The sequence below is a fragment of the Crocodylus porosus genome, unplaced genomic scaffold, assembly GCF_001723895.1.
Source record: "Crocodylus porosus isolate Cpor-Errol unplaced genomic scaffold, CroPor_comp1, whole genome shotgun sequence".
Taxonomy (NCBI): Eukaryota; Metazoa; Chordata; order Crocodylia; family Crocodylidae; genus Crocodylus; species Crocodylus porosus.
The window spans coordinates 70,388,234-70,405,363 of record NW_017728918.1 but is presented as its reverse complement, the minus strand read 5'-3'; the positions used below and the strand labels follow the sequence as shown (position 1 = coordinate 70,405,363).

The 17,130-nt window shown below is 40.8% G+C and overlaps 1 protein-coding gene across 1 annotated transcript in view; it reads left to right on the top strand.

Moving 5' to 3' along the window:
• The window catches only part of GABRR1 (gamma-aminobutyric acid type A receptor rho1 subunit), a 66,518-nt gene extending 53,265 nt beyond the window's left edge, over nucleotides 1–13,253 (top strand). The window contains exons 6-10 of the mRNA XM_019537742.1: nucleotides 6,419–6,501; nucleotides 7,504–7,644; nucleotides 8,920–9,072; nucleotides 11,506–11,702; nucleotides 12,471–13,253. Coding sequence (XP_019393287.1) covers nucleotides 6,419–6,501; nucleotides 7,504–7,644; nucleotides 8,920–9,072; nucleotides 11,506–11,702; nucleotides 12,471–12,758 — 862 coding nt within the window. The 3' untranslated portion in view covers nucleotides 12,759–13,253. The remainder of the gene's footprint in view (nucleotides 1–6,418; nucleotides 6,502–7,503; nucleotides 7,645–8,919; nucleotides 9,073–11,505; nucleotides 11,703–12,470) is intronic.
• The last annotated feature ends 3,877 nt before the right edge of the window (nucleotides 13,254–17,130 follow it).

Below are 17,130 nucleotides of genomic sequence, written 5' to 3'. Positions count from 1 at the left end.
CCTCCCCACCACCTCCCCTGCCCTGCTGCAGCACTGGTGCCCGGACAGTTTCCCACAGCCCTGCCACGCACCCACCCTTCCACATACCCTGCCACACATACACCTGCACATTCTCCTTCCCATCCAGACAGTCCCTAAGCCCTAGTCCTCCAACCTGTTCCCCCCACAGACTTACCTGTATCCAACTGCTGGGGCTGCTCCCACCACTCTGCCTGTTTGCATCCTGCCTCCATACACCCTCCCCACACTTCCCCCGGCTGCAAAAAGCCCCTTACTAGGGCAAGCCAGAAGTGCTGGGAAAATCTTCAAATCTGAGCTGACCAAAATGCTGGATTTGATCCCTTCCAGCCCTACTTCTCTCCAAAATTTGATCATATTTAAAAAAAAACTGCCTAGGAGGAGATCAGAAGATCCAAAAAGAGGGAACGTCTGAGAAAACATGGACATATGGTAATCCTAATCTAGTCTAAACCCCTGCCTGAGGCAGAATCATCCCTATCCAACCCATGCCATACAACTATAATCTAAACCAGGGGCAGCCGGCAACTGACTCCATTTCCTAGCAGCCCCTGCTTGTGTCGCTATGGCTGGTTTCCATGGAGACCACAGGTGCAGTAGGGCTGGGACAGGGTGGGGCCAGGGTTTCCATGGAGACCAGCCCGAGCAGTGTTGGCAGAGCTGGGCTGGGGCTAGGGCTAGGGCTAGGGCCAGAGCCAGAGCCTGGGCCAGGGCCAGGATCTTGCAGCAGTGAGAGCGCTGGCCAGAGCCAAGGAAGACCTGCAACCCACTGCCCATATGCCCCAGGCAAGGACGTACAGGCAGTGGATCGTGGCTCTAGACCACACTGTCACTGCTGCAGAATCCCAGCCCCAGCCCTGGAGCAGCTTCCTGCCCAACCGTGTGCCCTACCAGCGCAGCCTGGGCCAGTCTCCATGGAAACTGTGGCCCCACACTGTTACAGTCCTGCTGCTCCATGGGAACTGGCCACAGTGATGTGGGCAAGCGCTGCTGAGAAATGAAGTCTGGCCACTGGCTGGGTGGGCCATTTTGACTGGGTGAGCCACTTTGCCCACCCCTGTTCTAAACTTTGCATAACACTACTTTCAACCCTAACACAAAACAGGTACCTAACACCCTAACCTGCCACATAAAGCTGGGGAACCACAACAGCCAGTGTCCAGCTTCTATGAAATATTGTCAATATACACTCAAGAGGTCCTGGGTAGAGGGCCACAGCCCCTGCTACAGAAGGCAGCAAAACCCCCCACAGTCTGCACCAATCTGACCATGGGGTAAATTTCCTTCCTGACCCCATATATGGCAATCAGTCTGACCCTAAGCAGAGGGGCAAGACCCCCTAGCCAGGAACCTCTGGCTTTGGTCCCAGCAGGAGTAATGGGACACCCCAGTCAAAATACCCAGCTTTGGATGTAGCCAACACCCAGTGCTTTGAGGAAAGCTTAAAAACACCTTGACACATGGCAGAAAGAGTGGGGCAGGGGGAGGGGGCAACTAGTAAAGCCCTGGAACATGGGAAAGACCCATGGTAGAAAATCGGCATAGATCATCCCTGACCAGTGGCTGTCCAACCTCTTCTTGAACACCTCCAGTGATGAAGAGTCCACAGCTTCCTAGGCAGTAAATTCTATCGCCTCACTATTCTCACAGTGAAGAAGATTTTCTGGATACCCAACCTAAACTTACTTTGCTGCAACTTAAAACCATTGGTCCACATTCTCCTCTCTGCAGTAACAGAGAAAAGGTGCTTTTCCTCTTCTTTATGCTGGTCCTTCAAGTATTTGAAGACTGCTATCATGTTCCCTCTTAAGCACCTTTTCCACATGCTGAACCTGCCTAGCTCCTTCAGTCTTTCCTCATATGACCTGTTTTCCAAGCCCTTGATTATCTTTGTTGCCCGCCTCTGGATCTTCTCTAACTTTTCCACATCATTTTTAAAATGTGGAGCCCAGAACTACACACTGTACTCCAGGTACTCCAACTGAAGCCTAACTAGTGTTGAGTAGAGAGGCACTATCACCTTCTGCACCTTGTGCCTATTACTTGTATTGAGGCATCCCAAAACTGCATTTACCTTTTGTGTGGCTGTATCACACTACCAAGACTCTCAATTCCTTTTCCATAGTGCTACCATCCAGCCAGGTGTCCCCAGTTTTGTATTTTTTTGTTATTATTCCTCCAAGGTATAGCGCCTTGCATTTGTCTGCACTGAACTTCATTCTGCTAGCTCTAGCCCAACTTTCCAATCTTCTAAACTGTGCTCGTATCCTCCAGCTTATATACAATCCTTCCCAGTTTTATGTCATCTGCAAACTTGCTCAAGAAACTTTCTATGCCAGCGTCCAAATCATTAATAAACACGCTGAACAGCATCAGGCTCAAGACAGACCCTGATGGGACTCCACTCAAAACCTCCTGCCAATATGACATGGACACATAATAATTACCCTTTGCTTGCAGCTATCGAGCCAGTTACCTATTCACCTTACAGTAGTTTTGTCTAGCCCACGTTTCTCCAGTTTGTTTATGATGGTCAAAAGCCTTGCTGATGTCCAGATACACTATATCCACAGCACTCCCTTCACCCACCCAAGTAGTTACTTTATTGAAAAAGGAGATCAAGTTTATTTGGCAGGATTAGTTCTTAGTAAATCCATGCTACTCGTGATCAACCTTTCCTCTGTCACGTGCTTTCAAATGGCTTTCCTTTGGATATTGTCTAGTACCTTCCCAGGTCCTCCTTTCTGCCTTTTTTAAAGAGGGGGACTACACTGGCCCTTTTCCAGCACTCTGCCATGCTACTGTGCCATGCTGCCTCCTCAACCAGAAGCAGCATACCCACATCTGTGCAGGGCTGTGGGTGGGTGAAATAGCACTTCTGAATGACAGTGCCAGTTGGCTTTCCCTCTGCTTAACTTACCTACAGTACCTACAGTAAACAACTATGCTGCTTCTGGTTTAGGAGGCAATTTGCCTGGAAGTAGTAACATAACTGTGCTGGGGTATGAGACGCAAGAGGGCCACCAGCCCCTAGTGCCAACTTAAAGGGGATGCTGAAACAGTTTGAAACTTGTTAGTTAGGAACCTCTGCCTAGAAGAGTGGCCAGCATGCAGGAGCCATTAAAGAGGATAGGTAGCTTGCTGATTAGACACAGCCTAACTTCATATTTTGGTTCTGACCTCAAATCTTTTATTAGCAATGGTCTTAGCCTGACAAGGATTCATATATGAAACAGGAGACTTAGTAGCAAACTGGAAGATACCTCACCATAAATCTGAAGCTAGCATTATGCCTAATCCGTCGATTTGTGACTAAGCCAATAATTAGTGCTTCTGTCTGTCTTGGCTTTAGTTTTGTCAAGTCATAGAACAGATATTGTCAGATGACTAAGAAATTAGCTGTTAAAAGAAAATTTATTTTTACCACTCTGATCCAAAAATAACATTAGTAGAGTCATGGTATCATTGAAAATGAGGGTTGAAAGGAACCTCAAGAGGCCATCTAATGCAACTCCCTGCTCAAAGTAGTGACTTGGTCATCCCAGCCAAGGCTTTGCCTAGCTGGGTCTTAAAATCTCCATGGTGGAGACTCCACAACCTTTCCGGGTAACCTGTTCCAGTGCTCCACCACCCTTCTCTTGAGAAAGTTTTTCTTACTATCTAACCTAAACTTCCTGTCTTACAACTTAAAACCATTGCTCCTTGTTCTGTTATCTGCCACCCAGGGAAAAGTTGAACTCCATCCTCTTTGTAACCAGCCTTACAGGTAGTTGAAGGCTGTTATTAAATGCCCTCTCAGTCTTCTCTTCTCTAGTTCCCTCAGCCTCTTCTCATAAATCATGTGTCACAAACCTGACCATTTGTGTTGCCCCCCCACTAGACTCTCTCCAGTATCACCTACTTTTCTATAGAAGTGCAGACTACATAAATAATCAAAATGGATGCAGGCAGTCAACATACCCCTGAAGCATGCTTCACAAACAAGGAGAAGCTGGCAAATCTCTCTTTCATGGGACCGCCACCAAGTAGCACAGTAGATGTAATTTAAACCATACCAGACTAAACAATGAAAATGCTTATATCTGCAGTTATTATTTAAGCAATGATACCAAAATTAGTGCAGTCTTTGCATTATGGTAAAGCCTAAATATGCAAGATAAATCTAGAATTGATCATTAATAATTTCCCCAATGCCTTTGACAAAAAACATAATTTGAAAACTGATAAAAATCCAAAAGCTAATATACCATCTAAAATGCTTTGGCTACTAATACTGACTATACCTGGCAAAAACTGAATCTAAAGGGCACGTTATGAATCTCTTTTCATTCATCTTGAGAAAAAGTCTTTGTCAACAAGTATTTTTGCTGCCTAGAAAGTATCCAAGAAGCTTGAAGTCTAGGTAATGACATACACATGACTCATACGCAATTTAGAAAGGTTTATTCACAACTAACAAATTTTTGTAATTCCATTATGTTTCCTATAGTACCCACAACATGAGCATGTTGGGTATGTTGCAAACACTTAAGGAAGATTGATAATATGTAAGAACAATGCAATTAAAATGAAAGGCATTTAATAAAAAAGTCTAGAGATGAACTTTAACTGAAACTTTGGGTTTGGACTGAAGTTCTGAAGTATTTATTTCAAGAGTATGGCAAAATGTGAAAGCAAACTCTTTGATCCACATGCTATCAGATTTGATGGTTTAAAACACAGACCTTAATCTGAACTTTCTCAGATTTCTTTGTGCTTGGACTTGACTCATCACTATAAAGATGATATAGCAACTCTTATCAGCCAGGTGGCATGTGCATTTATACTCAAAGCAAGACTAGAAGGGAAGTAGGACAAGGAGGGAAGGGGAATTACACTTTAAAAATAAAATATGCTATTAAGATGGTTTCTTATCATCACTCTGATCCTATATCTTTATGTATGATGCCCTTTAGCTGTTTCTGACTTTGTAAGACAGTCTTCATTCTTTGGACAGCACAACTGTCTTTTCATCTGTGTTTAGAAACCACCTGTCCATACCTTTGGTAGCACCACAATCTAAGAAGGAAATGGAAGCAAAACCTTTTCATTCAGGGTGTAACAAACATTAATTACATCAATGGAGGTATGGACATAAGTAAGGGCTGCAAACACAAGCATTTGCAGAATCAGACTATTTTTCTTCCACAGTCATGTAACCACGGGCTGTCTTTAATTTCATTATAAATTATTGCTTGTTTTCTCATTGTAACCTGTAAATTATTTCTGTTCATTTTCTCATAGCTGTAGTCTTTACAAGTTAACCCTACTGATACTTCCTAGATAAACCAGTGCCCTCCTCAAACTGGAATATTTAGAAAAATAATATTAGAGTTCAGCAAGACCAGAGTTCAATTTTTTGAAAGTCTAGTGTAACTACAAATTCTATCTATGCCCTCTAGTGGATGATATCAGTGTTAGATCACCAGACAGGGAGCATGTTAGTAGGACTGCACAAATGCCCTGAGAAAGTTATGTACTTCATCCACAGCACTGCTTGACAAGTGGAAAGCAGTTGGCAAAGCCATAGATCTTTGCAAAGGAAGCCTTTTTTCCAACACTCTTTTGTCTCATACCAGTAATATGTAGCATTATAAGTTCCTACCCACTTTTCAAACTTTGATTTACTGGATAAAAGTATGTGGATTTACATTTCATGGATAGAACTGCACAGAACCAAAAGTTTCCGCTTTCAAGAGAAATTTAAAGATCAGTTCTAGAGTTGCCAGGCTGAATCAACATGGCTGTAAGTTTTGCGAATATGCTTGTGTATGTGTATGCACTTACGGAATAATGATGCAAAGGCATCAGGGTCTTACTTTCATTTTGAAAATAATATCCCAAAATTGAGCTAGACTAGCTCTCAGCAGATAAGCAAACTTTTTTCTTCTTGTACACAGCTATCCCATGTTCCAGAGTTTATTCTTCATATTTAAAATATATCCCCAGTCCTTATAACTATAAAACCCCCCCTTCAGTACATGATTCAGATGTGAACAGCTGCAATGATGTCTGCCTGAGTTTGTAGAGTGCCTGAAACCTCAGATTCGATAGAAGTTAGGTGAATAGGGAGCATTTATGGCTGTATTAACCATTTCACTTTTGGGAAAACACCACACAAAAGATGACTTGTCAAACAACAAAGGTCTGCAGAGCCAATTGCAAATGTTTTCTTGTTTTGCCACTAAATTATGCAGAAAGTGGGATAGTACCAGTACTACTCCCAGTTGAATATATGTAGTTTTTTGAACATCTATAAGCTGAGTGTTTAATTTAAAAAAAAATTGAAGTTTTATTTGTTTTAACATATTTTAGTAGCTTAAGACAATGAATTCGGTTTTGTTTTATTTTTTATTTCTAGGGTCACCGTAACTGCCATGTGCAACATGGATTTCAGTCGTTTCCCCCTGGATACACAAACCTGTTCACTAGAAATTGAAAGCTGTAAGTAAACAGGATGTATATGTAGGCACCCTTATTTGAAAATCTTAGTATAAGTTAACTTTAGGCATGTAAATGTGTTGGCTGCTTCCCAAAGGTGCTGGGGATCTGCATCTTTCAACAAATTAAATAAAAAGTAAAAACTTTCTGTCTCTACTCTCTTTCAGTTAAAATAATCGTAGATGGTCTTTATTTGAAATCTTTTATTACTAGACAAGTATGTTTTTTAAATCAGTGTCTCCACCAAAAATTAGTCTTCTCCTCATATCCCTGTTTATCCTTTACCCAAAATCATTTGAAAGCTGTCATTTGGATACCAAATTTTTAACATTAAAAGGAAATCTCATATATTCCTACTACAGTTCAATCCTAACTAGTAGTAGAATACTAACTAGTATTATTCATGTGTCTTGTTTTTTATGTGGAGTACACAATATGCATGTGATGAAAAAGCAACATCATCATTTCACTTCTTACATGTCATATTCACACTCATCTATGTCTAAGCTATACCTAGCTCCAATGGAGCTTCTTTTTCTATGACCTAAATTTGAATTTTCTGGCTGTCAGACATAGGCATCTTTAAACTATGCACAATTAAAGGTTTTTGGCCTCAAGTTGTTGACAAGTATTTGTAACCTTAAGTCCACTTTAACATGGTTATTTTTGTTAGGAATAACTAACATTGGTCTAAACCATACATTAGATAATAAAATACATTCAATATAAAACTAATACAACAAAAGGAAAGAGGCAGTTACTCTGCACATTTACCTTGACTTTCAGCAAGATATACAATTAAGACATCTTGAAATCAAACTCTAACCAGAACTGTTCTTTACCTCATTACATCCATCACCATATATGACCATTACTAATGCTGGACCAACATGGCAGGAAGTCTCTGGTTTATAACATTTTTGAACCTATCTTTAACACATGCCAACTGTAAATTTGTTAATGTTTGATTTAATTGCACTGCAAAGATGTGTCCTGCTTTCCCAGATGCCTACACTGAAGATGATCTCATGCTGTACTGGAAGACTGGGAATGATTCTTTAAAAACAGATGACAGGATATCACTATCACAGTTCCTTATACAGGAGTTCCACACCACCACAAAGCTTGCCTTTTATAGTAGTACAGGTAGGTGAATTTTGCTAGTATTGAACAATCATGGTAGGTTTCGCCTTTCCCCTTCAGATGAGATTCAACTCTGTCACTGCCTGAATAAATGGTCTTGAGTGTGACTCCTTCTGGGCCTGTACAAAACTGCCCTTTAATTGGTCAGAGAAGTCTCTGTCAAATGGTACAAGGCATTCCCTTCCCCCACAGGTTGAAAAATGGGCAAAGATCATGTCAAATCACCACCTTTGAACTGTTTACCATATTACCCCTTCTGTTGCAACATCAATAATAATTTCTGTATAGGAATCTGCTGCATTCAAACTGGACCACATGATAGCTGGTGATACCTTTGATTAAAATATGGGAAAACAAGGATGCAAAACTAACTGGCAATTTAATATGTATAGCCACATAATTATTATGCCCACAAAGATAGGGGCCTGGTTCTACAAAACTCCTCTCCATGGAGCTACCTTTAACCTTAGCAAAAATTGACAGAGGAGTTACACAGACTATTTTCCAAATTAGGATGGTCAGGTTTTGCCTACATGGTGAGTTATTCCTGACTCTTGGGAGTTCCTTATTCTGTACTTGCTTAATCCAGTTTGGAGTAATTTCAGTTTGAACGCATCATTCTGGGAGTGTGATGCTACATACACATGATGCTACATCGCCGTAGCAACGCACTACAGTGACATAGTGTCAGCAGGCAAAAAGCATGATGCCACAGCTATATCACCATGGTGACATGCTCCCTTTGTATAGTGCATTGCTATGGCGATGTAGAGGCTAAAAATAACTGTGCACCATGCAGTTGGCACAGTACAGGCTGTTACTGTGCCATTATTTAGTAGTTCCAAAAGGAAGTACTAAATGACGGTGCAGTAACAACGATGCCACAGCGGCTTGTGTAGATGCGCCCTCTTATTCTGAAATAAGAGTACCTACAAAGATGTGATCAGGAAGAGCTATGCTACTTTAAACTGGCACTCTACCTCCATCTGAATGGAAATACCCAGGTATTTGCTCTAAAGCAGAGGCTCCCAAAGTTTCACTTCTGAAGGGCCAGTTCAAAAGGGTGGTGGGCTACAAATGGGCTCACAGGCCACGCTTGGGGAACCCCTGGTCTAAAGAGTTCAATCCTGTGAGGTGCCAAAACTTCAAGAAGTTTGATAAAGATCCACTTTGTTCTGAAAGACAGAAAAAGCTGTGTGATCACTGAAAAATTGCAGTACCATTAGATTGTGATGATCTTAGTGCCACTTCTTTCCTCCACCCCTTTCTGTTATACAGGGTGGTACAATCGCCTGTATATCAACTTCACTTTACGTCGCCACATCTTCTTCTTCTTACTCCAAACCTACTTCCCTGCCACTCTGATGGTCATGCTGTCCTGGGTGTCCTTCTGGATTGATCGCAGAGCAGTACCTGCCAGAGTCCCTTTAGGTAAATAAAAATATTGAAATAGAAAACCCAACTAAGAACTACATGCTAAAAGGGACCATTTAATCTAAATTAACTCATCAAGCTTAGCATCACCCCTGTGCTACTATACAACTTGAAATTCGGTTACTGCTCACATATGAAAATGGCCTAGGCTGCCTCCACCTGTTCCATATTATCCTAGCATATTAGTAGGTACCCGAAATACCAAGACACACTGAAAAAACGAATATGAAAGGAAGAGCATGTCCAACTACAGATACCAATAAACTTTACAATTCTAGTGTACTAAAAGGTAAAAAAATGATAGTGACGATCTTCTGTTTAAACATGTAAATGTATTTCCTTTGCTACAAGATGTCTTGTATTATTGGAAATAAACCTGATATTTTGAAAGCAGTGCAAGGGAACTCTCTCCCAGTTTTGCAATGAACTTCATGAAGATGGATCCAGAGGCTTCCATCAAGACCTACTGAAATCAGTGGGGTTTGTTGCAGGATTGTGACCTTGGACAAAAACTTTCCTTTAAAAGTAATGCCTTGAAAGTCTCATCCTTATTGAGTAATTGTTAACATTTCCAACAGACTGAGAACCCAAGCTTGCTTCCACTGAGTTAAGCAAACCAGGACCAGGGCTTTATTTACTTCAAATTAACTTTCCTTACAGAAAATATATGCTAGGCATACAGTAGATATGAATAAATGTTTTCTCATATTTTTGTTGGGAAACAGTTGACATTTATACTAAGGTGTTGCTATCAGATGTCTTGAGACCTAGTTTAAAGTTATAATAATGGAAAATAGAAACTAGACCCAAAGCAACAAAGAAATTAGTCATTTAATTCCTACCAGGTTCGGTAGTAGCTATGGGTATCTTTATACATGCTTTGAGGGTGGAAGGAGGGGGAAACTTTAATTAGAGTGGCTCCAAGAGCTGTTCTAACTAAAGTGCCCACAGTGTCTCATGGATTCAGCGTCCCATGTTTCAAAATGGTGATGGGGACACTTTAACTAAAGCTTGTTGAATGAGCTTTAGATAAGTACCCTTGTCACCATTTTGAACCCTGGGACATTGAATACATGAGACGCAGAGGCTGCTGGAGTGCGCTAATTCCAGCAGACTATTAATTGAGTCTTCTCTGACACGCTGTAATTACAGCACGTCATTACAGAGCAGCATCCCCACACATCTGCAGACACCCTAAATGCCTAAATACCTTTAGGGAGAGATATATATGATTATCCTGATTTTGTAGATAGGGAAAGTATAGTCTGGGCAGCCTAACTACAGCCATATTCTCATAGCTTGGCATGCTGAGCAGCACCTTTTTCAATGAAAAGGCCTGCTGGAATCAATGGGATCACTCCCAAAGCAAGGTACTGTTCACCATGACGTAGGTATCAGAACCTGGCCTTTGATCTCTCTGCCTCAAAAGGAACCTCACCTCTGGCACATTCTTGGGAAGCTGCCAGACTAGGCACGGGTTGGTTGTCTTCCAGGACACATTCTTGAAGGATTCAGTTTTCTCACAGCCCTAAGGTCCCAAATGATGGACTCCTTCCTCTGTCAGCCTCAGAGAACTATAGATTTCAAATCATATCCCCAAAATTGTGACTCATACTATCCTTCTACTAGTCCTTCAGTCACAACCCTGGCTTTATCCTCTTGTGAGCTTTCAACAGGCAAGGACAACAATGGGCAACATTTTCTGGTGACTGGCCAGAAAAACCCAGCTCATCAGTGACCCAACACTAAGACCTGGCCATTACTGCTGGCTCTCCCTACCACCGACCCATGGTGAAAGCAAAACTCCCTCCCCCCCACTGCAAAATACCAGAGGCCCTCTACGTTCATGGGCTGGGCCATGGGTTGTAGGTTGCCAACTCCATGGGTTGTAGGTTGCCAACTCCTGAAAGATAGTCTCCTACGTCCTCTCTGCAAATGTAATAGAAGCACAGTAAACCATGTTCAGTGTTAGTTTCAAACACTGAACCCAATTATATGGGCAGATCTGTAGGCAGATGGCAAGAAAACAGGCTGGCAAGAACTAGGGAAGTTGAGTGGTGTGCCCATATTGCTTAGTTTGTGGCCAAGCTTCGTGATAGAAACTTAATTATTCATAGCATCTAGGCTTTAGTGCTTAACCTCTAATGAATCATCTAGCTCAAATTTAGAACACTACCACAATACCTGCACCGGTGTATTTATGTGGACAGAAGTCAGGTATGAAACAACACTCAAATAAGGATCCAAGTTAACTGTGCAGTGAAGACAAGTCCTTCCTAGTAAAGCCAAGTTAGAAATCAGGGAGTACTGGATCCCACCCAGACAACTAAGGCATACTTTAACCAGGGGGGACAACATACATTTGAAGGATACCCAAGAACTTTAGAATCTAATGTGACTATGTCTAACTGGATGATGGTGTGTTCCTAGGGATAACAACGGTGCTGACCATGTCCACCATCATCACTGGTGTGAATGCCTCAATGCCTCGTGTATCTTACATCAAAGCAGTGGACATTTACCTTTGGGTCAGTTTTGTGTTCGTCTTCTTATCAGTGCTGGAATATGCAGCAGTGAACTACCTTACTACAGTGCAAGAGCGGAAGGAGAGGAAGCTGCGAGACAAGGTGAGATAACTGTCTCCAGTATCATTTTATGCAACAGAAAAATAAAGAGTTTGAAAGTGTGCATTTGCAGTGAAATTCTAAGCTTCCTTGAAAGAACAGAGGAAGTGAAAAAAAAGCAGATGTTAATATAATACTCCTTGTTGGTTTGAAGGCTAGCTACTGTCACCTGGCCCTTAATCTCGCTGAACTAGACATACAAAGAATATTTCTTAGGGGGTGGGGGGAAATCCAGAAAAAAACTGAGTTTTAAGCTAGCAACACTTCTTCTGAAACAGAAGTCCCAGGTCCTGCACAGCTCCAGGCAGAGAACACCTGACATCTGGGCCACAGAGCCTGAGAGCTATCTATGCCTTTCTTAGTCTCATAGAACTTTGCATGCTGTTTCAGCACAAGCCATATTTTGCAATTTCTTACTAAATAGACCAAAAAAAATGGGATTTTAGTTTTCGTGCTTTTATATGAAAGATGACAAAGCTGAAGTACAACTTAACAAATCACATCTGATGCAGACCAAGCACCATCCAGGAAATAAATTGCCTTTCCTTACCCCTCTGCAGCCTGGCTCCTCTTCTAGTTTTTGTCACTGCATTTACACCTAGTAAAGGAAGAGAAGCTGCTGCCCTCCCTTCACTCCTGCTGCTCTTCTCCTTTGTCTTCCATGGGTTGTGCCACATTGCTGATGGGAGGCAGAGATAAATTATCTGGTTCAGATACCCAATACAAAATATCTAGGACAACATTCAAACTTGAATGTTCTCTCTTTTACAGCTTCCTTGTACCTGTGGAGTACCTCAACCACGGCCTATGATGATCGATGGAAACTTCAGTGATGGGGACGTGAATGAACTGGGGCACTATGTATCTGAGAATGGTGATAAGCAAGACCGAATGATGGTTCAGCTTTCACTTGGTTCTGAAAGGAGTTCAAACAGGAGGAAAAGTCCAAGATACGTCAGCATGAGGATTGACACCCATGCCATTGACAAATATTCCAGGATAATATTCCCGGGTGCATATATTTTATTTAATTTGATATACTGGTCCATTTTTTCATAAGCATTAGTTATTTCTGTAGTCAATTTCCACACAGTGCTTTGTGTTTGAAATCAGTCTCTCTCATGCTAATAGAAAGAAAATGGAGAAAAAAAATTAATTTGAACACTGTTTAATTAATCCTGTGTTTGATATTTTTATTATATAACTTGCATATGTGTTGCAAACCTCAATGTGCACACTTCAGGTTTGAGCTAAAAGTTAGAATTCACTGCAAATATTTTTATACTTCAGGCTGTACCATGTTCCGTCTTGTGCCTCATGGGCCACTATAAATCTTTTTAATAGGGGAAGAATTATCAACTACCCGTGTGTGGGAAACCTTCGTTTTGTATCTTAGAAACTTTTCCTAAAATCCTGATCCAGCAAATACTTAAGCATGTGGATTAATTCCTGTGTTAAATAGCCCAGTTGAGTTCAATGGCATTAGTCATGTCAGGAACATTATATAAATATGAGGGCTGCGCAAAGCTTCGTTCGCTGATTTGATTTGGCAGAGATTTGGCCTGAATCTCCAAATCTGAATTGAATCAGGAGACCCTTTAATCTCCCTGAATGGAATTGGAGAGATTCGATGATTCAGGCATAGACACACAACTTTTAATATTTTTTCTACATACCTCAAGGTATCAGGCAGCTCGTGAACGCTGAGATGGTGAGGCGGATGGAGTGTCTGACAGGAGCATGGGGGTGTCCCCAGCACCCTTGGCAGCAGACTTGGAAGTGGAGCAGAAGCACTTCCGGTCCACTTCCGGGTCTGCCACCGAGCATGTGGGGGACTGCCCCGCGCTCCTGTGTGACGCTCCATCCGCCCTAGCATTGAAGTGTTCACAAGCCACTCCTGGTACCTTGAGGTGTGTAGAAAAAACTTTTAAAGCTGTGTCTATGGCCGAATCACTGATTCTCCAAATCAGCGTTGAATCTTCAGATTCAGATTCAGCTAAACCGAATCACGACAGTGATCCAAATCAATTAATCAAATCACTGTCCCCCAAATCAAACTGAATCCGAATCCAAATTGAATGCGGCCCGCTTCACACACCCCTAATAAATACTTAACTAGCAGGACAAAGACATAGGTGGCATAGCAAGCACCAAATGTTCAATGCCAAAAGATTATTATGGCAAGTTTTACTGAAGCTTATGGCTCACTTTCCCCTATTTAACACATTCTTTTGTTAGGAGAGTGGTGGAGTAACTGATTGATCCAAATCATGATGTCTTACAGAGCACATGTGCTCCACCCTGTGCATTCCTAAAAAGAAATGAAACTATCAAGCTTGTGTGATAATCCAGTGTTAAGTACAACCTGAAGTGTAAATTGATACAAATATATCTAATAGAATTTTTATTTTCTTCAACAGTAATAAAATTCTCCAAAAATGCATGGGAGATTTCTTAGGACTTGCCTCTGCAAGTCAATGGGAGTTGTGCTGGTGAATTAATTAGAGAAAAACAGAACTATTCAAGAGAAACTAGACAAATTACCATTTTAAAGAGAAACAGGTTAAATGATCACATCCTTATTTAGTTAAGACATTACAGTTATAGTCAACATGTTCAGGCAGGAAAAGTAAAAACTGTAAAACAACATAGATGAAGATATTAGTCTGATACTGAAGTTTTAACCTTCCTCCAGTCAAATCAGTGGACCTTGAAAAACAGTAGTGGTAGGTATCTTGCAGTCAGTCATCGTATATTACCCACAAACATGTAGGTAGATGAATGTGGATGGATAATAGGACTTGAAAAATTAACTGTAAAGAAATTGTATATATGTACAAGAAAAAAATTGCTGCACGTGCTGCTAAATGTTTTAATCTTTTCTACTGGTAGCCCCTCATCATGGTCATGCTATAGAAATTACACCTCTTTAAGGTGAATGGACTTCTTGCATAAAATATGATTTCAAATGGCTGGTTCTGCTGTTTTATGCTTGTGTTAGCCAGGCAGACATAGAAGACATCTGAACAATGTCAATACTTTTTTCCCCTCAATATATAAAAAACATTATTATAAAATACTCAAAATTTTAAACTGCTACAATCATGAACTGATAGGAAGATAAAATGGGGCTCTGCTTACCAAAGCATCCAAATGTTAATAAAAACATGTACTTTCTAAAATAACTAATAGAAACCTACAGCCATCAGATGATTGTTGGACTGCAGAAACATGCATCAGGGAGTATAAATCTATTACATGCTGTCTTGACTATCTTATTCTTCAATTATTTTGCTTTTCTTGAGCTTTCCCATTTCACATTCTTTCTTATAAATAGAGTTTGTACTGAACAAAGGTAAAAACATTGCTTTGATAGGGCAGTTGAAAAGCTAAGGACCAGATTCTGCATCCTTTACTCACAGTCAATAATATCTTGCTCCACAAATAATCCTATGATTTCAAGAGAAATACTTATCCAGTAAAGTTTGGCCCTGAACATTATAAAGGACAATTGGTTTCCATTGTTACAATGGAATACTAAACGCTGAAGTTCTTTTTAAGTGGGATTGTAAAACCTTGCAGAAAATTACATCTAAATATATAGCCTATAACTATTCTCCTCAACGCACCATTCCTTTCAGTGGGTTTAAAGACTCCGTAATCTGGCATTATACACTTCATTGACCTTTGACCAAATGGTATTAAAGGAGATTTTCAAAACTGTAAATGGAAGTTGGGCTTTCTACTTCCAGTGACTTTCAGTGGGAGACAGGTGCCTAACAGTCCTTTGTGCTCCTCAAAGTTTCCCTCATGTCTCTTTCCAAGATTTTTAATCTGTGTACTGGAATTTCCATCATTACTTATATTTTTATGGTTTTGCTTCCATGTTCTAGTGCCTTTTTGGTTTGTATTATAAATATATTTCTTCCATGAGAACAGGAGGTGTTAGATAAAGGCAATAATTGACTTCAAAGTTTGTAAGTCATTACATAAACACACAAAAAGCACTTTGGGGTTTTAAATTTTCAATGTACATTTTACATAAGAATATTAACATTCCATTCCTTTTCATTTCTGTAATAAATTTATTTATGGTTTTATTTCTAGCAGAACAACTCACAATAAATATTTACATTTGTATTGTGGGGTGTGTTTTTCCCCCCAATTCTAGAATAGTATTTCCAGACATTTATAAAATGTGCATAGCAGCTTTTCTGCTCAAAGATGTATGTAGAATGACCCTAAATTCTAGTGACACTAAATGCTATGGGAACACTTAAGACTTCACAGCCAGGACTGTAGCAAGAAGCCTATATTCAAACTAATACTGGTATATCCCTTTTCTTATTAAAACTTTCACTCTACACTATTTAAGCAGTGGTGGCCTTAGAGTTGTTGAGGCCCTGGGCAAGAAAGTCATTTGGGGCCTCTTAAAGGTATGTACTCAGGTAAATATTAACCCACCACAGTTGTTTCGTGGATTTTTTAAAATATTATTTGGGGGAATTAGATAAATAGAGTGGTAACATGCAAATACAGCCACTTCCTTGCAAAAACTTCACCCCCCCAAAAAAATTTGGGCCCCCTAAAGTATGGAGCCCCAGATGGTCACCTGGTTTGCCCTCTCCTGAGAATTGGAAGAATGCTTTACAATATAATTCATTCCAGCTTCCTAGAGCTTGGCCAGATGCGCAATCCAGCAAGTGCTGAGCATCTTCTCGTTCACTAATTTTAATTAAAGTCCTGTCCCCACCCCTCCAATAGTCTCCAAACATTTTCAGTGGCTGACACACCACACTGACTACTGCAGACTGCGGACCTAGCAAAAGCCTGAATTATGAATAATATCTGCTTAAGCTAGTATATAATCAATAAGATTGCAGTTAAATCATAAGCAGTAGCCTGGGAAAGTAGAGTAAGAATTTATCAAGTCCTGCCACTGATATATTGCCAAGAATGAATAACTTCTTTTTGGAAAGCTTTGTAACAGCAACTAGAAGTAGCAATTGATGTTTTGCCTTGTGATAACAACTGACTTGTATGGAGTTAGCTAGAACCCTATTACAGTGATTTTTGTTAGCCTGTTGCACTTTATAATTGGTCTATTTGGCAAAGTAAAAGGAACCATATACAGCAAGTAGCATTCCCAGGTGGCCAGGGAGAGAGATGAGGAGTCCTCCTCCCTCCCAAAGTTTTATTTTTCCCAGGGACATAAGCCCCAGCTAACAGGCATTTTCCAAGTCCATGGGGAAACTGGTTCAAACCAATTCCCAAAGTTGCAGGGAAACAAGGGAATTTGAACAACACCCATCACAATATTTATTTAAATAACTCACAAATATTGGGTGTAAACCAGGAATCTTCAAGGAGACCTCTGCAAATTCAAGACAACCAGCTCCCAGCCCGCCGGCCAGCTTCCTCCTGTGTCTCC